At 41.5% G+C, this 22788-nt stretch overlaps 1 protein-coding gene and 1 long non-coding RNA gene across 4 annotated transcripts in view; one reads left to right on the top strand and one right to left on the bottom strand.

Moving 5' to 3' along the window:
* LOC101166035 (IQ motif and SEC7 domain-containing protein 1) overlaps positions 1-22788 on the bottom strand; it is a 255764-nt gene that overhangs the window by 38707 nt on the left and 194269 nt on the right. For all 3 annotated transcript variants that reach the window (XM_023956996.2, XM_078950121.1, XM_078950122.1), the window contains 3 exons: positions 2454-2622; positions 1027-1194; positions 11-184 (listed from right to left, as the gene is read on the bottom strand). In XM_023956996.2, coding sequence (XP_023812764.1) covers positions 11-184; positions 1027-1194; positions 2454-2622 — 511 coding nt within the window. The remainder of the gene's footprint in view (positions 1-10; positions 185-1026; positions 1195-2453; positions 2623-22788) is intronic.
* On the top strand, positions 9761-11072 carry LOC144994004 (uncharacterized). The gene is made up of 4 exons (XR_013657342.1): positions 9761-9920; positions 10476-10572; positions 10702-10798; positions 10926-11072. It is a non-coding gene; the product is annotated as an uncharacterized LOC144994004 (long non-coding RNA).

The raw sequence follows: 22788 nt of genomic DNA, 5'->3' as shown, positions 1-22788 counted from the left end.
GTGTGGGCACCTGCATCCTCATGTTGGACAGGATGATGCGGCGGGTCATTCTGCTCTCTGAGGCCGAGCTGCGAAGTCTCTCAAAGTTCTTCTTCATGCGGTAGCGCCTGAACGCCGTCTGGATCGTCCTCGCAGCCCGCCGGGACACAAACTGACCCCCATACTTCCTCTCCAGCATCTCCACCTGTTACAGTAAACAGAGATTTTAGCATTGTTGTCCTGTTTGGGGGCTGCTGAAGACAGACAACCAACATGCAATAAAATCCCCCCAAAAAGCTTGTTTTTGGATTGTGGCCTCCCACAATCCAAAAACAACTCGATCAAACTCAATCAAAAACAGATGTTGTAACCCGATCCGTATCTGACATTTAATTTATTCTTATCGTGATCAGCCGGAGAGCTCACACATTCACTGGAAGAAAACTCAAAGACCACATGGAAAGAATCCAGTCGGGTCAGAACCAGAACCCTGTGATTGTGAGGAAACAGTTCTTTTGACAAACAAGTCTTTATTCAAAGAAAGTCGAGCACATTTTTTCCCTCTCACAAAACATGAGTCAGAACTGCAGACTGGTGTTGGTCATTCAACTGAGGACTTGAACCCCTGGATTGAACTGATTGGTAGATTATTGCTCCTCACGATGATCTGAAGCCACCTCTAAGGACTGACCTTTTATTGCATTGTATCAGAGAGCAGACTGCAGCCTACTTTTGTCAATCCAGATCAGTCAACAGCACATTAGCATGTTTTATTTTGTCATGTTTATTTCGTTTTGTTGGTAGAAAATATCTTTGGTTGTTCTTCCTTTGGTTCTCTTACATTAGGATCACTGAACCTGACGGAGAATCCCTCTTTTAGCCTCTGTTTTCCATCTCTCTGTGCTCTCTCAGGTGTCCTGAGTTTTGACATCTCATCATGGGATCCCTTTGATCTGAGTACAGGTACTGAGATGGATCACACTCCAGCAAAGACAACTGTGTGAAGTCCTCCATCCACAAAAAGCCACATTAAAGAACTCGACATACCTTCTTGTCCTGGAGGTCCGTAGAGAGCTCATAGCTGTCAGATAGCGCCTTGCAGCGTTTGCTCTCCTCCTCCTCTTGCTTACGGAGCGCCAGGCTGGCCGGCTGATGTCTGCTGCGCTGGGCCCAGGCGAGGCTCGCTGGGCTGGGGGGAGAAACGGGAGAGCTGCCCTGGAAGCGGAGAGGAGAGGAAGCTATTGATGCCGGTCTGAAAAAATAAGCCCTGGAGGACACTGAAGCACTTTTATATTGATTGCGGTGGAGGTTTGAATAGCATCATAACAGTCGCTTGGGGCAGAACGCACAGGAAGAGGATCACAGTTAACAACCATTTGGGCTGTTATATGAGTGTGTGCTCCATTCATCTCTTTTTAGTGGTTTTGTTTATTTTATTTTTTTGCTGGATATCAGTGTAAAAGAAAATATTGCCCTAAAGGTGATGAGACAGGTTCATTTACAAATACCTTTGTGTACACAGCCATAGTTTCAAGAGGGAACTCTTGAATTTATGCAGAGTTTGTTTATTTATTTGAGAGTTTAATGACTTTTCTCAAAATGTGTTGAGTAAACTTAACTCACCATTTTTGTTCCACCACTAATGTTAGATTGGGGTTTTGAGGGGCTGTAAGCTAGCGGGGGAGTGTGTAAACAAAGGGATGATGGGAAATGAGTGCTGGCTTACTCCCTGCAAACTGTTTTGTCCACCACTCTGTGTGGAATTTCTAATAAGCTTCTGCCGCTATGCGAAATGTCCTAGAACGGCATAAAAACGGCATGATTATGATTAATAGACCACTGGGACGACTTTTACAATAGATCAAAGGATGATCGGGGGGCTCCTTAAGGCTGAGTCACCTTTGCCTAACTGGAATGCAGCGGTTTTGTTAGTTCTCCATTCACCAATTAATGCAGAGAAAGGCTTGTTAGTCAGTTTTGGAGCTAGATGTGTTTTCTATGTTTTGCACAGCAAGAATTATGTTGTTGACTTGGATCAAGTCAGTCGCAGTACATGTTTATTTAATTTATAGTTTGAAGTTAAAGCTAATTCTGCATTGAACCTCAGCATTAAAAACAAGTCTGGCATTATCTGATTTTTTTCACCCAAAATGCAAAATCCAGCTCAGCTTTGAATTTGAGCTTTTTTTAAGTTTGTATTTTTAAATTCAGATGTCCATAAGTAAATGATTTCTAAATTTGACGTTTAGCTCTTTAAAACATGCACAAAACCAATAATATAAGTAAGCAAAAGAAAAATTTGAACACTTTATTAATTTAAAGTAAATTGCTGTAAATTGTATATTTGAGATTTTGGCCACAACTTATAATTTTCTTGGAAGGAAACACTGTCATTTGGAAAATGTGTCAGAAATAACAGCATTATTGCAAAAAGTGTTATTGTAGTCCTGCAATTTTGTTGTTTTGCTTGTTACCTGTGTGTGTACGTAGGAGGCTCCCAGGGGCCTGCCGGTGGACCCTGGACTGTAGGGGTCACAGAGGCTGGGGAGGGGGCTGTTGCTATAACGGTGGAAGGGAGGCGGATGACCAAAGGATGAATCAGAAAAGGTGAGTGTCTCCGGACACTGAGCGTCGCCCTCCACACTGAAAAGATAAAAAACACACTGTTTAGAAGGGAACAAAATGCAAAGGACTAATAAAAAATCTGCAGAAAAGAGAAAAAGGTGAGAAATGTAAAAAAAACAACCTTTAGAGTAAATAGCAGATTACTATTCATGTGGTATTGATCTAGTCTGGACAACATGTCAGTAAAACGACAAGATTTACACTTTGGTTAAAACATTTTAAAACCTTTCAGATCTGCAGCAGTTCAGTCGAGTTCATCTTTGTGTTGTTTGAATGAAATGTCATTAAAAACTGAAAATGGATTATTCAAAACAAACTAGTCCAAACCTGAGAAACTGATCCAACACAAAGACTGCCTTCTAGCAAAACTGACCAAAAAGAAGCTGAGCAAAAGCCAACTTTAGAGACCAACTGTCCCAACTAGATCAAACTGGAAAAAAGACCCTGGACACCACAAGCTTGTTATCAAAAGAATTTGGCTTTAAGGGTTGAACAGAGGGCTGAAACCACAACAAGGTTTCAAAGAGGCTGTGAATGTGGATCAGGAGATCCCAGGTGATGGGAAACCTGTGGAACACAAATACCCAACATTCAGTTGTATGACAGATTGTGGTTTCTCACCCTTAACCAGAACCATCAGATTAGCTAAAGGGTCCTAAAGAGCAGATGTGGTGTCTGCCCAGAGCTAAAAACAGATCCAAATCAAAACCTGTTAAAATATTACTAAAGTAACTGAGGAAGTAGATTCATGTAGGCTTAATAGAGCACCAGAGCCAGGACAGAATGGTAAATGGTGTATCCTGTACTTATATAGCACTTTTCTGCCTTCCTTGAAGCCCCCAAAGCACTTTAGAGTCACACTCCCATTCACCCATGGAGACACACATTTATATACTGACGCCAGCTCCTCTGCCGAACAATGGTTCCAACCTATAACCAGCCAATGACGGGTTTAGTGTCTTGCCCAAGGACACTTGGACACACTAAACCTGCAACCTTGCAATCGTATGATCAATCCTCTGATTAAAGATTGACCACTCTTCCACAGCGACCCCATAAAATCCCACTCTGATCATCTTTTTTTCTATTTTCAAAGCGTTCCCAGTGGTCTTATATAAATCAACAAACTTGTGTCGTTTTCTAGAACATAGTTTCTGCAGAGCAGCAGAATTTCTTTTGAAATTTGCCACTGCGTTGTGTGCGGGACTCATTTCCCATCATCCCTTTGTTTAAACTCTCTCCCTCTAGCCTATAACCCCTCACATCCCTATCCTAACATTAGCTGGGCAACAAAAATGGTGAGCAATATCAGAGCTATCCAGCCGCAGAGTTTAGAGCAGGATGTCAGCTCAGACGAGGAAAACAATGACGCACATGGATCTATTTGTCTGACAGTGGCTGCATCAGAATGCATCAGAATGGAGCAGAGCAGGGAGCTTGTGGCATGCCACTCTAACTCCTGCGTTAACACTTACACGCTTTTTTTAACGACATTTTTGTCTGCTTCTGATTCACCACAATTTGAATTAAGAGATACCCCGAAATGCAAATTTTCATCTCAATTTCCTTTATATATATCCTCTATCAGGAAAATGCTATGGGAACATGTTATAAACACCCAAAACACCAGTTTCATCTGAGCAGGTGGGGCCATACTGAAGTAAAAACCTGACCTCCATCATTGAGCAAAAAAAAGTGAAGTGGAGAATTGTGGATCAAACCACACTTCATATGAGCGAAGGAACCCCAATGAAAAGATCAGAAAAGACCTGCAGTGGTTCTGTGTCTCCCTCAGCTGACTGGTCAGTGTGGGCTGCCGGCTCATCATCTTCAGAGTCCTGTCATGTGTTGTACGGAGATTACGACCGACAGAAACACGGGAACTGATGCGTGATCAATGGACTTATTGATAATTGCACGAGCATTCGAGAGAAAAAGACGCATCAGGATTCTGTGAGTTTTACCATCAAAGACGCTCTCCGTGGTCACGGAAGACGCCCGTGACGCCGGCATGGAGGCTGACGTGGGCACATCCAAACCCACACACATACACACACACACAATCCCCCACACGCTCATGCTGAGCTACCCACATACACAACTCTCTGTAAACCCACACTGCACACCCCCACACTTTCACACACTAACACTCTTAGCTATTGCCATGACTCACCCCCATGTGACTGTGTGAGGGTTTTGTACAGAGATCCTGGCACAGACAGGTTGATGTTTTAATGGTTGGAAGTGAGACCATAATTTTGATGGTGACAGGCAGACCTTCAAACATCCGCCCTGCTGCTGAGCTATGAAAATGTTTTATTTGGACCTTTTTTTGTATCAAAGACTGTTCTCTGTGGGAAAAATGTCACCAACTCTCTTTGATCCAGCAGTTTGGAATTAAAGTGTTTTAAGTTGTAAAATGGATAAGTACATTTTTAAAGAATTTTGGAAAATATGTTTTATCAATTGATCAGACATTATTTCTTTAATTTTCTTTTTATTTCTGCTTGGGTTTAAATGTTTGGACAGTAGAGTCTGCGGACTGCTGAGAGCAAAAGAGAAATCATTTGTTTGTTGCTTCTGTTGCTCTAAAGGGGCAAAAATCAAGGAAATGGATGATGTGGAGAAAGTTCTGGGCTGTTGTGCTGCTCAAAACTGTCTAACGGAAACCATATCCATCTGCTTCAAGCTTAAATCACAACAGTAACGTTCAGTCAGGGGAGTATTGCTAAAAATACATAAATCAAATATAATGAATATATTTTAATTGCTAAAAATAAAAATCTAACATTATTTTTAGACAAGCCAATTACATTATTGCTTTTTTTATGAACACAGACAACACAATTTGAACACAGACTTTGTGTTCAAATTCACGAGAAAGCGACAGGTGAGGCCCTGACAGCCCGTTCCTACCCTGCACCAAGAGCTGCAGCAGACGCATGCCATTTCCTGTTTCCATCTTTCTATCGTCATAAAAGGCGTTTTATCTTTAATCACTTCCTTTTTTATTTCTCACCAACTGTCTGATTACGTTGGTGCGAGGTTATGACTCATGTAGTCTTTTTTTTAATCTGCAAAAAATGCACATAAGAAATACACAAGGTGAGGCACGCAGTGCACGTGCCTCGAGGCAGAGGGCGCTGGTGACCCCAGAGAATGTGACGCCGCGGCTAAAGAATAGTAGAATTAGTGGTGGCAAGTCAAGTGCAGACGTCAAGTGATGCTTTTTAGCATAATTTCCTAACCGGAGGATTGTGTGTCTAAACTCAGGAATCACTGGAAGTGATCTCCACTGAGACAGAGAGACTTTTAAAACTGAAGAAAGAAAAGGAACACTTCTACAAACAGGTTACCCATGTGTTTCTCCAGAAGGAGCGGCACATAGAATTCATTTAAGAGTAAAAGTATGTCAATAATAACAATTTTGGTGCTTTTTTCTATGCTACAGTTTGTAAATGAAAACAAAAAATATTGTAATGAAATTTTAAACAACATACTTTAACTGCTGCCAATCAAATAATCTACTCTGAATGGTTCATTTGTTTGTAAATCTGACTGATAATGTCAGTGCCTCACAAGCCGTGAAACTCACCGCACCCCGATGGCAACGACAGAATGCGCTGTTAGGCACGGAAAATTTCATACATTTAAATTGTGAAATCTACATCCTTTGCTCTGCTGCAAAAACAACCTTTAACAGCCATTAATTTAAGTTGAACATTTCATCCTGAAGACCTTTAAAGACCCGTTCAGATGGAAATGGTGTTTTTGACATGTTCTTGTGGTATGATGGGAAAGGAGCGGCCTTGCTCTCCGCCATTGATATTGCCCACAAATCATCTGTGAATTTCTAAGGAACCACTTTGCAGAAGCAATATCCCAGAAATTGACAAGCTTTGCCAAATAACAGCATAAAAAGATGACTGGAAACGCTTTTATAACAGACCAAAAGATGATCAGAGTGAGTCTTTAAATCACCTTGGAAGGTTTACATGTAACCTTTTGATCAAGTTCAACTCTTCCTCACTTCTCCATATTACTTCATTGGTCTCACATGATTATGTGGTGATTAATCACTTCTGTCACTTACTCAAACATAAGCTTGACCACAACAGATCTCAGACTCTAATTACATACATAAACCTGAAAGGTAAGAACAAGACAAATTGAACATTCTGGACTTTCTGGTTTTTTGCTTTAAAATAATGTGTTTTAATTTATTCATTTGCTTCTTCTGCATAATCCTTGTGCTATCTTATGGGGTCCAGATGACCCCACCCTTACATTGACGTGTTTTTCCTACCATGACAAAGGTGGATAAAGGTGAAGATCAAAAATCACTGAAGAAAAAAGGTTCAGCGCACTGTCTAGTGGGTCATCTGGACCCCACAAGATACCAAAAGGAATAAAGTTATCCTTGTGTTTCCATTTGTCAGGCAGACTGCTTATTTAAAAAATGAAGACAAGAAAAAAAGCGGAATTCGTCATTTTTAAATGTCAAGTAAGCAAGTAAGACGGACCTCAGAACAATCAGAGGCGGTTTAGCACAGCCTTCATTGAAGGAAAAAGCATTATTCCTTAAATGTTTTCACCAGAAAAAGCAGAAGAAGTCTTAAAACACCGACCAAAGCTGCTCCTGTGGACGGAGCTGCAGGTGTACGGCTCGTAACCGCCTTGTCAATGCTCACATCAGGACAAAAACAACTGTTCAGACACAAAAGCAGCAGAGGAAGAACCCCCTCAGAAAAGCTTTGGCATCCATCACCTCCCGCAAAAATGATCTTTTTTTCCCCTCCGGTTTCTATCTCCTTCGTATTTTTAACTCCCCCTACCTCCATTTCAAGTCTTCCTGAAAAAAACCTGATAAGACCTGTAATGGTTGAAACACATCCTTTTTCTCTGACAGCTGCAGCTGAATCAGCCGGGAATGAATTGTGGGGTTAATGTGCGTTATTCACATGCCTCTGAGCCGTGCTCCGTAGCCGCCAAACCACACAGGTGAGGCGTCCTCTGGCATGCAGCTGCTCACTGAAGCCATGCTGTAAACTTCAAATAACCTTCACCCTGGACACCGTCACATCTGTGCCAGATCCCGGCCAAACATCTGCGTGGTTCTGCGCCTCATCTCCGGCAGTTCTGAAGGTAAATGGCCTGCTTCTGTGTACAAAACAGCAATTTTTAACCATCACTGGTTCTCTCTGATTCCTTTTAAATGAATGTTAGGTCTGATTCTTCGGCAACGTCAGAAATGTTTCGTCTGAATCCTTTTGATTGAGGAAAACAGCTTCCATACAAAGCAGCTGCTGCCTCACCTAGGTGTTGTGCGGCTTTGGCTGACTGCTGCAGGTGACTTTCTGATGGAGTGCCATTCACCTGCTGCTAACAGGCACTACCCACCTCCACCTGCAGGCTTCATTCCATACTCTACCTGCAGGTGTTCAGCGACAAAGTCACAGCCAGGAAAGTGAAGGCTGAAAATAGTCAATGGGAGCCAAGATTACAAATAACTAAACACAAACGCCTGCTTTAGCAACAGTCCATAGCCACAAGGAAACAGACTGTTTATGAAAAACTGCATTCCAGATGTTTCTACAATTTTGTGATGTCTTAGGCCTTAGTCACAAATGCCCTTACGGGTGGACGGGCAACCTGTACAACTGGCACGCGCAAAATATGGGTGTCCTGCACTTAAGTATCACATGCACACCCTGTGCGTGCATGGTCAGTAAGTGGTCAGTGAGAGCACCTAACTACTAGAGTGTGCCTTAACCCTTGTACTATCTTAGATGACCCCATACATTGACGTGTTCTCCCTACCATGACAAAGGTGGATAAAGGTGGAAAGATTTCATGTAATCCATGGAGACCAGTGAAGATCACAAATCATTGAAGAAAAAAGGTTCAGCACACTGTCTAGTGGGTCTAGATGACCCAACTCCCAATGTTAAAATGCCTAGGATAGCACAAGGGTTACAGGCACCATACGACAACATCGTCTGTACATCATAATTGCGAGCAACTTACAATAGCCTTAGAAACACTTCACGAGTCACTTGGTACCATGGTACATTCCATTTTTATGGGGTGGCCGTACGAGTCTCAAGGGAACTATAAGACAAACCCACAATCCTCCAAAGATGCAGCTGCTCCTCTCTATGGACCTCCGACGGGCCTGGACAGCCCAAAAACCCACAGCATCGGCATGGGTACATGTGACTAAGGCAGCCTTCATGTCTTCACAGCTCTGTTTACATAGTCTGGTTTTAGAGAAAACAGACTCCACTTAAAATAGGGTCCTGCAGATTTTTCACTCACAGGTTTAATTAAGTAGATGCAGATCTACTATTGTTTTTGTTCTAAGATTGACTGGAGTAAGCATCTTTTGACATGAGCTTCATCTGCTTTTGTTAGGGGTGGGCATATCAATCCGAGTACCGATAATATCAACCATGGTGAAGTATTAATACTAGCGGGATGAGATCGATGCTTCTGATACTTTCATCACAGTTTGTCTACAATATGTACAGTAAAGAGCTGGAATTTAGTTACTGAGTTCATGCAAGCGCATAATCCGTCTCCGGTTGCCACATTGGGCAAAAACCAGTCCAATTTGAGTAAATTCCCGCCCAATTGGTGAGGGAAACTGCCCAATCTAGCTACACTGTCCTCACTACTTCCTTGGAGAGCAGAATACCTCATTAAAGAGCTACATATTTGCACCAAAGACAGAATTTCTTTGTGTTTATATTTTTACATTTATTACGGTGTTGCTTTTGTTTACTTTTTGATATTTTATTACTTCCTTTAGTTGTTTATTTATTTTTAAATATTTGTTGTGGTACTGTTATTTTAACATTTTTGTTACATTTTTGCTTTTTTTATTTTACAATAGTTAGTTTTTTTAAATTCTTATTGTTATTATTGTAATATGCCATTACTAATTTATGTTTTCTATATTTGATGTATTATCATTTAGATATTTAGTTATAACATTTGTATTGGCTTAAAGTCTCTTTGCTGTGTTTTATTGTACACTTACTTAACAGAAAAATGTGTATTTCCGAAATTATTCCAATAGACCTTTTTCGCAAAAACCGGAAACACGTCATCAACGTGTAAACCTAGTTCCGGTTTGTGCTTCGCTGGCGGAGGAATGGCAGAGCCTAGAGTGTTTTCGAAGAGCCTGAGTTGTGTTCCGAAGTTCATCAGCGCCGATGCGATGAAGAGTGTGAAGATGCATTCGTCCACTAAAGGAAACAAATTGGACAAGGGATATAAATTCGTCCATGAAGAGTTTATCCACCATTACCAAGGTAAGCTTCAGCTAGCTTAGCCATAGCCGCATCACCGGTAACTCTGTGTGTTTGTTTACGTCAACTGTAAATCCTGGTGTTATTTGTAATATAAGGTATAACACATCGCAGTTAATATGTTGTGTGTGTGTTTAAGTGAAAAGGCATGAGATTAACATAACACCCAAAAATTTGGTGAAGCTGTAAATAAGAAATGTTAAGGTGCCCGTTTGCGTCTTCATTCTTCTTGCTGCAGACAGTTGCGGCACTTTCTTCACTTACTATTAGTATTATTTTTCTGAAAGTAGGGTGACCACACGTCCTCTTTTCCTGGACATGTCCTATTTTTAGATACTTATATGATAAAATAACATTGAACATAGATGAAATGTAATCATATTTGCTTCATGTATGCAGCTCTGAACACCAATTACTCTCGATGAAATATCTCACAAACTCACTTCACTCCTCTTTTTTACAAACTCAAATCTGGTCACCCTACTGTCAGTTATAGTTTCATGTTACATTGATGTAGCAACATAAGTATGTCTTAATTTTAACCTATTTAATTTCCAGACCGCACATTATTCACAGCTGGGTCAGCAGGCTGATCCACCCCCCCCCCCTGGCCTGCACGAGTGGCTTGCAAAGATGGCACAGACCAAGAACACAGGTGGGTTTGTGATCAAATTATCATTATGATTTAAGAACGGATGTGTATCCATAACAACTGTAGATTATTATAAAAACACCCCCAGTAGTTATTACAGACTGTAATTTCTTTTTGCCTTTTATTTATAAGGGAATCCATCCTGAACCGGTTAGTGAGCTGGTGGTGCAAAAGCCCAAAACAGTTGGCTAAGACGGTCTGAGGTCCACACTGTACAAGGCATATACAGGTGAATAATTTAACTTTTTGTTGCTTTGTGAGAGCAAGTTAAGTTTAAATGTAAAAAAATTACATTAAATTTAAATGTAGTTATGCACTTATGTCTAACTTTTGTGTGTTGTGTTTCTCTTGTGTAGGACCACTGCCAGATCCATATCTGATGGCATCTGGAAGCAGATTATGCCAGGTGCAGCCCCAACCTCTCATGGCTGTGTTGGATGGGGTTTCTGAGATGGAATGAAAGAGAACTTGGATAGATATTATAGCAAATGCATGAATGCATACCTTAAGGCCCGTACACACCGGGACGAATATTCGCCAGGCGTTTTTCGCCACGTTTTTTGTGTTCACACCCAGGCGATTTTCGCTGACGATGAGTGGAGTGAACATGCAATTTCATTCCCTGACATTAGATGGCGCTTAATGTAAAACAGAAATACTCCTGTACACAAGGTGGCGCTGCGCAACTTTACGCTTCTGAAAGTCGCTTTTCACTCAGAAGAAGAGAGCAAGTATTTACACGCTTGTCAGAATCAAACAAAGAAAACATGAATATTTCAAGCACCAGTAGCTCCAACTGGTGCTTGGTTCGGGGATATTTTAGAATGTCCGTCATTATTGTTTCGCGGCTGTGTGTAGACGCTACTTGGCGTCTATCTTCTTCGCTGGTATGTGTGCTCAGCAAGGCAGTTTTGTGTTTGAGCGCCCCCAAGTTGTGTTTTACTGTAACTTCAGAAGCTCCAGACACGTGAGCAAAAGCGCCGTTTTCATTGGTCGAATAGATTTCGACGCGACGCGTCGAAAAAAAAAAAACGAACCCGAGGCGTTTTTTTTTTTTGACGCTTTAACGCCTGGCGTTTTTTCGCGTCGGTGTGCACACTCTCGTTGGTGCCCTTTGTTTAGTCACGAGGCGTTAAACGTCGGCGAAAATCGCCGGCGAAATTCGTCCCGGTGTGAACAGGCCTTAATTAAATTACACTTATCTTGTCTTTAAAAATCAGTTCAGCCTTCTGTCTTACTGTTGATGATCTGTAATGTTCTTTTTTATTCTAAATCTTTGATGTTATTTGTGTTGTGATTAATCAGTTGTTGTTACGCATACCTAAAAATATTAAATGAGGCACAATTTTGACCAAAATTGTTTTATTTGTTCATCTAATTATTTTTGTGAAGTCAAAGTCACATTTCAACAGGAAAATATTACGAATATAACAATTATATTTAACTAGATTTTAAGAATATGTGGAAACACTAAATTTTTCCATACTATTTGCACATTATACATTATTTACATACCAAACATTAATTCACTCTTCAACACAAAAAAGTCCTTGACAATTTGCCAAAACACGGCATTTAAGCCAGATCTGATTCACACTGCCCATCAGTGTGAGCGGCACAGAGAGTCCCTGATGTGAAAGGACTTTATCCTACTGATCACTCTTTCCACTATAATTCTGAGGCGGGTAATGGCTGGGGTTTGTTCTATTTCCTCCTTGCTGATGGAGCTGAAAGCTTAAAAGGTGGAATCATGATCTCAGATCCATTGTCAGTAAGGAGGTCTTCAATGAGGAACTTTTGTCCGCCATGACATCGTCTCCTGGCTGCAGCAAAGGAACTTGGCTTCTAAGTCATGGATGTAATCCAAAGCCTCATCCAGAGCACCTGTGAAGATAAAGAAATTAAAAATCAGTCTTGATATATTTATTCTACCTTTCAACACAACACAGTAATCATGTTTTGAAAAGTATGTTAAGTATTTAATTACAAATACATTTCATTTATTTTGGTTAATGACAAAATACCCAAAATTAATTAAATACATGTAATTAAAATAGGTGAGAGCGTGACCAGCTTTTATTATAAACATTCATTTGTTCAGGTAGAAATGCATTTATCCAATAACGGTACACATAGTTGACTAACGTTAACCAAACACATTATGAACAACCTTACCTGCAGGTGGGTGTGTCACGTAGTCCTGATCCATCTTTACTGCCTTAGCTTAGCCACCGTGTCGCTATCTTCACAGCATAGCTGCATAGACTGACGTTTGAGGTTCTGTCATATACTGACTCCCTTCTCAAAGGAGCAGTAAAGTTTTTCCAAGGGAAAATACTCGGGACGACACCACTCTTCAGGCGACGAACGACGCAGCCGCACCACACATCCGGAGCGAAGTTAGTAAGTGCCGGCAGCAGAGGGTGCTACCTGTGTTTACATTAAAACTATGCCCTTCCTCTCTTCAGATCGCCTATATCCATTTGGGTTTCAGGTTTGGATCCACAGGAAAATAATGATATGAGAGGCCAGGCTGTTTTTGGTTGGAAGACGAACAGCCTGGAACACAACAGAAACTGCAACTCTTCGACTCTGCCATTCTTCATATGTGCCGCTATGCTAACAGGAAGTTGTTTTACACGTCATTGACGTATTTCCGGTCAAAAAATGCGGAAGTGTGAAAAAGGTCTATATCAAACATTTCAGGAAAAAAGTATCGGAATCTGTACTGGTGATACTAGCCCCATAGTTACTTGGTATTGGATCAATACCCAGATTCTTTTGTCAAATGATGGAACTAAACACGATTTTCTCTGTTTGGTTGGTAGTGGTGACCCAAAGCATGCAGGGAAGTAATTGTAAATTGTAAGTTTGAATTCTGACTGAAATGATCCGTTGAACTAAGCGTGTTCACTAAGTTGTTTTTAGCTTGTTAGCCCAGCCAGCAGTTTGTGGATCTTTCTATAAAAGAGACTCGAGGCAGCTTTCTTCTGAACTGCTACATTCTAAAGGCTGATTTTACACTGGTCCATTTGCAGAGCGTCTCCATTGCGTCAAAATGTTTACATGTCATGTTTACTTTCCACATCCGTCCCACCCCACGGCAATGCAAGTTCTGTGCAGGAGTTCTATTTCCAGTCCGTTTAATTCGTGGCAAAAAAGGGTAACTGGAAACAGGTCCGGGTTTCAAAATAAAAACTTCTGTTGTATTTTCAAAATAAAACTTTATAAGACCGGCTACTGGTCTATCCAAATTCCCACCCTACTCCCTAACTACAAAAAAATATATATATAGTGCGGGGACTGTAACAAAGTGGCATTTGTTACTTGTGTGTCTATTTGTCTCCACTTGATTTTACCTGTTTTTCTGCTTACCTACTTCCTCACCAGTGGGGTTTTCCAGAAAGCAGGTTATGCTAGCTCCCACAGTAAGTTTGAGGCTAAGGAAGCAGATAACCTCAGCTTTCTATAGTGGCGTAATGATAAATTCAGAGATATGGTATATGGTTTCAAGATTCAAATCCGTTTTGTTTCATTCATTTTATTGTTATAAAAATGAGAATATCTGCAGGCTCAAAATTAAACATATGAGTTCAAGAATTACAATAAATTAAGATGGAAAAACTTTAATTGAATTGGAGTAATATTACATTGAGTTAGATAAATATGTAAGTTTTTAGGTTAGAAATTAGGTTAAATAAATTTAACTTAATTACTTGTTACCAATTGAATTAATTTATGTATGCGTCACAATGAAAATGCGTTTACTTTGTCCGTTATTTTTCTCCGAGCAGAAACTCTTTCTTTTGCTGATTATGCAGCCATATTACTTTATTTTTGGACGTATAATCTTCATACGCCGTCATTAATCTCAGACTCCGTCTCACTGAAGTATTGCGCTCTCATTTTTTTTTCTCCATGCGTTTCCATGGTGACTCCAGAAATTGGCGATCCATTGAGAATGTCTTTATGTACCTGCCATGCACGTGCATTAACCCAGGGTTACCAAGTCGAGCGTAATTACGCCAACTCATATCCGGTCTTTTGGAACCGACATACCCAGAGTAAGCACGTTCAGGCGGATTTCAGCCAGAGTTCAGGGTTACAGTCAGGCTAGTTTAAACATGCTTCCTGGAATACCCCCAGGGCATGTTTGGATAAATGTTTGTAAAGGTGATTGGCAGCCATTTTGAATGTTCAGCTGAAACCATTTGAAAGGGGTGTTTAGCTGTTAACCCCCCCCATCCCTTCGGTAAGGGTTTGAACCAATCGGGGCAAGACTATATAAGCAGAGGTGTTTGTTCAGTAAGGACAAGGTGGATGGAGTTGTTATTGAGAACACGTTGGACTCCGAACAACTCCAAACAAACCAAGACCCAGACTGGTCACTTTAGCACAGCCGCTTCTCTATTCTGTCACAAGTGGTGTCAGAAGTGGGATTTAAATCTGTGCTAAGTGGCAAACATGATGACCAGAGGCGCAAAGAAGTCAGGCCAGGAGAGTGAGCCTGATGATGGAGTGGGACTATGGGATGACCAGGGAGCCATGGCAGCTATAAGCCCAGCAGACAGACAAGAAGCTGGAAAAGGAATTCTCCCGCCAGGAACAAAGATGCAAAGGCCAGCAACAGGTGACCGCAATGCAGGAGGAAGGGTGTGGTCCACATGAAGATCATGGCAGCAGAGCGTCTGGAAGGTGATGACAATGATGTAGGAGCCAGTATGGAGCCAGGTGGCCAGAGTTTTATGTATGTGAAAGAGCCTAAACTTCACCCATTAACAGTGGATGATGATATTGAACACTTTCTTACCACATTTGAGAGAATGGCTGAAGTATGCCGGTGGTCCAGAGAAGATGGGGGGTTTGTTTGGTGCCCCTTTAGACTGGAAATGCCCGTGCTGCTTATGTGCTTATGGATATTTCAGATGCAGAAGATGCAATCTTAGCCAAATATGAGATCACAGCTGACACCTATTTTAACCCTTGTGCTATCCTAGGCACTTTACCATTGGGAGTTGGGTCATCTAGACCCACTAGACAGTGCTCTGAACCTTTTTTCTTCAATGATTTGTGATCTTCACTGGTGTCCATGGATTACGTGAAATCTATCCACCTTTATCCACTTTTGTCATGGTATGGAGAACACGTCAATGCAAGGGCGGGGTCATCTGAGATAACACAAGGGTTAAGCTTAATTTTCTTTATATGTGTCCTCCATCAGAAAATGCCACAAGAACACGTTAAAAACCACAATTTTCACAGGAGTGGCTCTTTACAGAACGCGGCTCTGAGCTGAATGAGAACATCTATGACAGACAGGAAGCAAGGATGCTGCAGTGTCACAGTCTGACACCAGAAAGTGAAAGGATGAGGAAGAGGTGGGCAATGACCTGATGATTCACTGATGAGATTGTCTCACTGTCAGTCTGACTGTTTTCAGAATGACAGACAGAAAAACAACAGGAACTCTGCAACTCAGACACGGAATAACAAGATTCATGCCTGGAGGGTTGATTTATTTTTTCAAATTCATGAATTTCTTTTACGCTCGTTTTTGTGCATTTGAAGGTCCTGCAAAGCACAAATTCTAAATGAATTCTGTAAAATAAGTTGCATGTTAACAAACCGTGGTTTAAGTAAATAGTGTCTTTACTAAGTAAAGGGTTCCCCTGTAAGAAAAGCATTTCATTTGGCTGTTCTCTCCTCCGCTCTGCAGAGGCTCCCTGTGGGCCTCAGTAGCCTCCAGCTGTTACTCTGCAGACTGCTGTGGTCTGTGATGCAGGCTGAGGGAGAGACGGCAAGTCAGACTCAAACCTCAGCCGCATGGGAACACGCACACACCTGCAGCTCTGTCAAGTCACTCACACAGCAGGTCAGTGTGTCAGTATTACAAATAATGTTCTGTGATTACCTGTTGAGCTCAATAATTACACACATGCATCAGGACAACATCTGACTCCTCCGCACGCCTGTTCTGCCACACAAATCTATGCTGTTTAATTAGTCCAGAGAGCTGCACTCATGAACACCAGGCACGCTGTACATGTGTGCCGCTATGTGTGCAGGAAGACTCTCCTCACAGGGAGAACTTTGAAGCTCAGATCTGCAGAGAGTTCTTCAATTTATCTTCCCTCCAAGGATCTTAGGATCTCAGGTGCCGAGTTGGATTTGTAAGATGTGGATGAAAGTTAGATGCCAGTCCGGTTAAGTAATTTTGGCTGCATCTGATGTACAGTACTCTTGCTCATGGTGGCCCTTAATGTTCACGTTCAAAGTCACTTCAGTCATCTTTCTTCCCCATTCTGGTGCTCGGTTTAGACTGCGGCAGATCGTCCTGACCATGTCTACACACCTAATGCATTGAGTAGCTGTCATGTGATTGGCTGATTTTCCAAATTCGCATTAACAAGCAGTTGGACAGGTGTGCCCCATAAAGTGGCCAGTGATATAAATGTGGAATCTCATCTTGCGCCCAACTGTGACCTCGGAGTACAGTGTCTGCCCTGAGACTGGAAGATTGTGAGTTCAAATCCAAGAGTGAGTGGTACCAAAGACTCTAAAAACTGGACCCGTGCCTCTCTGCTTGGATGGGTCAAATATGGAGAGGAAATTTCACACACCCAGATGTGTTTGACAGCTAATGGGACTCTAAATTTTGTGACAAACAGTAAAAGACAAAGGAGCGATGTTAAAAAGGGCTTTAGAAAGAAGCATCTGTGCGAAAAATCACAGGAAACCTGTAAAACATAAAAATCTCCAGCAGACAAATGAAACCAATGTTGGACCGTATTTTTAAAACCTAAACAAACACGTGCAAGGACGTTGTTTGCCTGTTTTAAGTAGAATTGATGTAAACACACTCACGTGGCTAAAGCTTATGCCTTAGTCCCAACTGCCCTTAGAGGTGGAGACGGGCTGTCTGTGAGGGAAAATGGGCAACCTTTTATGGAGCACATAGGTGGTCCCCAGGAAACTTGGTGAAGTAAAACGCCAAAAATGTTTCTCTAGTCGTCAAGATTTTTCATATTTTTCAACCCCCCAAATCCTACACACTGCCCAGGGAGCACTTTAAAGCTTTACCTGTGATGGATATGTGTGACTTAAAGGAGGCCTGGGTATTAAATTACACAATCAGAGTAGTTTGTGTGAACATCCTACAGACGTTCTATGGGCACATGCACATCCTGTGCATGCAGCGTTTGCGTGCGGTCAGAAAAGGACCGGTGCACACACCTCACTAACAACCAGAGTGTGGTGTAAGGATGCCGTATGACAGCATCACTTCCACATCTTACACTTACCACACACACAAGGGAACCGCAAGACACACCTGAATTCCTCTAAAGATGTGGTTCCTCCTCCCTACAACTCTTTACAGGTCCGGACAACCCAAAAACCTGCAGCACCCGTATGGATCAGCCCAGTACGGGTGCATGTGAAAACTGGGTCAAACAGAAAAAGAATTTAAAAGCACAGCGATGGAAGAAGGAAAGAATCAAGGAGCTACAGGTTTTGAGCAGATCCAGAACTCCAGCAGGCTAAAATGCCGACTCGGAGCAGAAAAGGAGCTTTGCATGGACCCGTGTCTGAAAAGCTTAAAGAGCTGAAACGTGGTTCTAAAAAGGCATGGATTGAAACTGGAACCGGCAACCATTCTGCTCCTCTGCCCTATAGGCTCGCAGTGCTCCACATTCACACAACAGGGGCTCTGCGGCAAATGTGTGTTAGTGAGACACACGCCCACCCATGCCTCGGTTTACCACAGAGAGTGTGTCAATGTTTGTGTTTCTTTATTGATGAGTTGTGTGTCTGAATGCATGTGTTTGTATGTGTATGTGAGGCACCAAATGGCACCAAACCCCGAGGCATTGATCTGCTTTTCACAACAACTCCATGTGAGCCATCTCCACCTCTTCCTCCACCGTCTTGAGCTGTACCTCCAGCTCCAACTCTCCCGTCCAATCGCCTCACAGCCTCACGGATGGACGATCTGCTGACGTGTCCTTGACAGACACATTCACGAAAAACTGTGATCCTAACCACCAATTCAACTCAAACCTGTTCTTCTCTTCTCAAATAAATCCCTGTAGCAAAACCCAGAACTTTTATCTCAAGCATCTCAGCAACATCCTGAGAGGTTAAATATTAAACATCTTCATCCAGGTGGAACCTCCTACCCTCAGGGTGTCCAACAAGGATAAGCAGGTTACCCAAACGTCTTCTTCCCTCTTCAGCTGATCTAGCTGAACGTGTAGCCTCTGCTCTTCTGCAGTTCTCACAGTCCATTTCACCCTCTCACGCAGCACTTCACACGAAAACCAAGATGGTGATTTTATTGGTCTTGACTGATCCTTCCTGCAATGCAAACCACAGGCTCCTGATTCCTCCTGCTCCCTGTCCTCCCCCTGTGACGGCTCGGCAGCTGTACCCAGCACTTCTGGACTCGAAATCGCTGACTGCCAGCCTACCTGCATCGCCTACCACGGATTCATCCAGGATCTGCCTCCAACTATGCTTCTTTGTCTTGTCTTTCTCACTGTTTGTAATATCTTTCATGTTTTGAACACCCTCCCAGCTCTGAGCCATAAGCTCGGGTTTCCTTCTTCTCCTAACCTGTAGCTGCTCATGTGAGGCTGCTCATGTCTAAAAATCATTACAGCGACCAAGAATCCAACTGGCCACATTTTCTCTTTGACTCGCCTGCAGGGTGTAGCTGTGGCCTTAATGAGAGCAGACAGAGATGCATGATTGGTCAGATATGATAAGGTGGTGCTTGAAAGAAGAAGGGGAGACATGACAGTGGATGAAACCATCTCCTGACTACTAAAAGTTAAGCAGATACAGCAGGTTAAAAAGAGATATAAATAGTATTTATTTTTCATTATGAAGAGAGACATCTGGAAAAAGACATTCATTAATATTTGAGCAAACAAAAAGCTCCATTTGTGGAAGAAGCTCCATCCATCAAACTATCCATCCATTTTCTAAACCTGTCATATCCCCTTCAGGGGGGTCACGGGGCTGCCTGAGCCTAACCCAGCTACTTGTGAGCGGAGGCAGGGTTCACTCAAGACAGTCTGCCAGTCTGTTGCAGGGCTGTGGAAAAAGCTGAGAGGCTGTAATGGTTTAAATAACTGTCATAATGGTATATTTGCAGAAAAATCAGTTCAACTGTACAAATGTGCGAAAAAGTTCACCAAAACACCAGCGTATCTTTGCATGGCCTGATATTTACAGCAGACTGAAATAAATTACATGGATATTAAAGATGTCCTCTTTTTAAATAAAATAGTCTTTAAATCAGTCTGTAATAATTGCACCTCTAATTAAATGTTGACATTAGAATAAGAAGCTGATGTGGGATATGTTCCATGTTTGACCAAACTGCAGAAAGATGCTGTAATGTACTGAATTTGTATTGAGTCTGTATGTACAGTATACGATGGTCGGAGTCAATACTCGATTCTGATTGGAGGATGGCTGCAGGATGATTGTTTAAAAGTAATAATGGACTCATCTAAAAGAAGTTCCGGTCACATGGCTTGACTGTTCTATAATATTGTGCTGACCCGAACACCAGCTGGTAACCAGAACAACAGAAACCTGGACAGGCGTTATTCCACAGTCCATCAGATCAGCAAGAATTGGAAAATAAATACATTATACTTTATTTAAGCCACAATGGGGAAATTGTTCTCCGCATTTGACCCATCCCCTGGGGGAGCCGTAAGCTGCAGACGAGCTGTGCTTAGGAGACTGGCTGGGGAGAGCGGGGATCAAACCGCCAAACCTTCGGTTGTTAGACGACCTGCTCTACCCCCTGGACTAAACGATCTCTGTCCCTTAAATGTCCCTGAGGGACGTCCCTGTGTTGCTATCAAATGTTACCATCAACTGCGATGTTGGCTTTAATTTTATTATTAATTAACTAAAGAAATCGTTTGTTTTTTCATCCACATTTAAGGATCAGAGATAAAAGTAAATATTTTTAATGCAAAAAAAGTGACCTGGAAAATTATGGACTTTGTTCCTTTAGAAAAACATTTGCTTCATCACCTGGACAAAAAGTAAGAGGTGAACTTTCTCACTGAAATTATGCTTTGTTTTACTTAACCCTTGTGTTATCTTAGGCACTTTAACATTGGGAGTTGGGTCATCTAGACCCACTAGACAGTGCTCTGAACCTTTTTTCTTCAATGATTTGTGATCTTCACTGGTGTCCATGGATTACATGAAATCTTTCCACCTTTGTCCACCTTTGTCATGGTAGGGAGAACACGTCAATGTAAGGGGGGGGTCATAGGATGGCACAACGGTTAACATAATGTTTTTTTTCTTTCTTTTTTCTTTTAACTTGTCCTGTCCAGCAGCTGAGCTAATAGATCAGAGCTGAAGGCCTTTTGTGTTGGACAGATTTTACTGTTCCAAGAGGGCACATGTGTCAAACTCAAGGCCCGCGGGCCAAACGTGGCCTGACATGTCATTTTATGTGGCCCGCGAGAGCATAAAAGTTTTTTAATTCGTAAAATAAAAATTGGTGTGTATTTATTCATATCTAGGGGGAATCTGATTTAAAATATTGGATAGGGCAACTATACATTAGGACTTAAACACTGTCCATATAACCTAACCTGACAGAATCAAATGTGAAAGGATTTATGCTAGAATAACAAGCAAATATATGTTTCTATGCAACTGTAATTGTCACTTTAAAAAGTTATAACAAATAAATAAATGAGTAATTTAACGTTAACGAGTAGCATTTATTTTTCATTACATTTAGTTACATGTATTAGTTATATCTGGCCCTTTGAGGACAGCCGCTATGCTGATGTGGCCTTCAGTGAAAATGAGTTTGACACGCCTGCAATAGGGGGTTATGAAACACCAGACACATGAGGTGTATATTTGTATAAACACATCTTGTATTTGAGACAAAACTTTATTTATATTAATTATGTTTGAACACATTCTTTGTAGGACCGGACGGAAAACAAAGAAGAGAGGAGAGAGTGGGATGTTAGAGATGGGGGATGAAGGACTAAAAGAAAGGGGAGAAAAAAAAGTTGGTAAAGAAGTTAAAGGATGATTAAAGGTGTGTGTGTGTGGGTGGGGTGGGCGTTGGGGGGGCACAAAGCAACAGGATGCTGGAAGTTTATCATCTGGAAGTTTATCATCTGGAAGTTTATCATCTGGAAGTTTATCATCATTACTGTCAGGTGTAGATGGGTCTGTCTACACACACTCAAATATAAGAAACAAACCTGTTGGCTCCAAAGATCTTCTCACACAAGTATGTCAACATGTACACAATACAACTACAGCTTATACGCACATACTTAAGCACACAAACAAACACGTCAAGCCTTTCTTTCTGTCATGCTTGCCAAGGTGAGCTGTCACCTTTTTTCAGACAACATGGTCTGAAGAAGCCAAACTAAAAGAGCTTAGTGCATTTAGAGAAATTCTTTTTGCTTTTACAGACAGGTTTAAAAGTATCAAAGTTGTTATTTCAGTGTTATCCAGGTCTCTGGCCTCTACTGGCCTTTACTGCTCGATCTATCAGGCTGTCTTTGCTTCAGCTTCCCTGCTGTGTCAAAGTGACTAATGTCTGTGGGACCTCTGGACCTCAAGTCCTTAAAACAAACACAATTTAAAGCCCTTGTCCTGCAGTCGCAGGAAGCATGTATGACCAAATGTCTCAAATGCTGCATACTCAGCAATGTGATTGTTATACGATCAGGTATTTCATCCGAACTGCACGATCTCACGCACTCAAGCCTTTTCCTATAATAGAAATACTTCCTGTTTGATATTTTTGGGATTTTCTCAGGATAACATACAAGTCCACCGTTTTAGGTTACAAATACATATTTATTTATGTATTCCCTTTTGCCCCAAAAACAGAGAAATGTTTTTATAAAGAATTCATTCTTTGAAACCCAAAGACAAATAGTGCAGGTCCTGCATGGTTTTTTTGCCTGTTTTTAGCTCAGCTTGGAAGATTCATTCAGACAAAACTAACTTCAGAAGTCTAAAGCACTTTTCTTCACTTGATTTATAAACATTTTAAAATACAGGAAAAACATGTGAGGGGAAATTTATAAGGAGTTTGGATAAAGCAACTGTTTTCAAGGTTTAGTGCACAGTTACTTAAAAATGTTCATGCAAAATTACTATTACAAACAGGTGATTTGTTCAACTGATAATGTCCTTTTC

This window comes from Oryzias latipes, chromosome 7, assembly GCF_053564925.1.
Source record: "Oryzias latipes strain Hd-rR chromosome 7, Olatipes_Hd-rR_3.1".
Classification (NCBI taxonomy): Eukaryota; Metazoa; Chordata; class Actinopteri; order Beloniformes; family Adrianichthyidae; genus Oryzias; species Oryzias latipes.
Note: the sequence above shows the minus strand (reverse complement) of the source record. Positions and strands in the feature narration are given on the sequence as shown.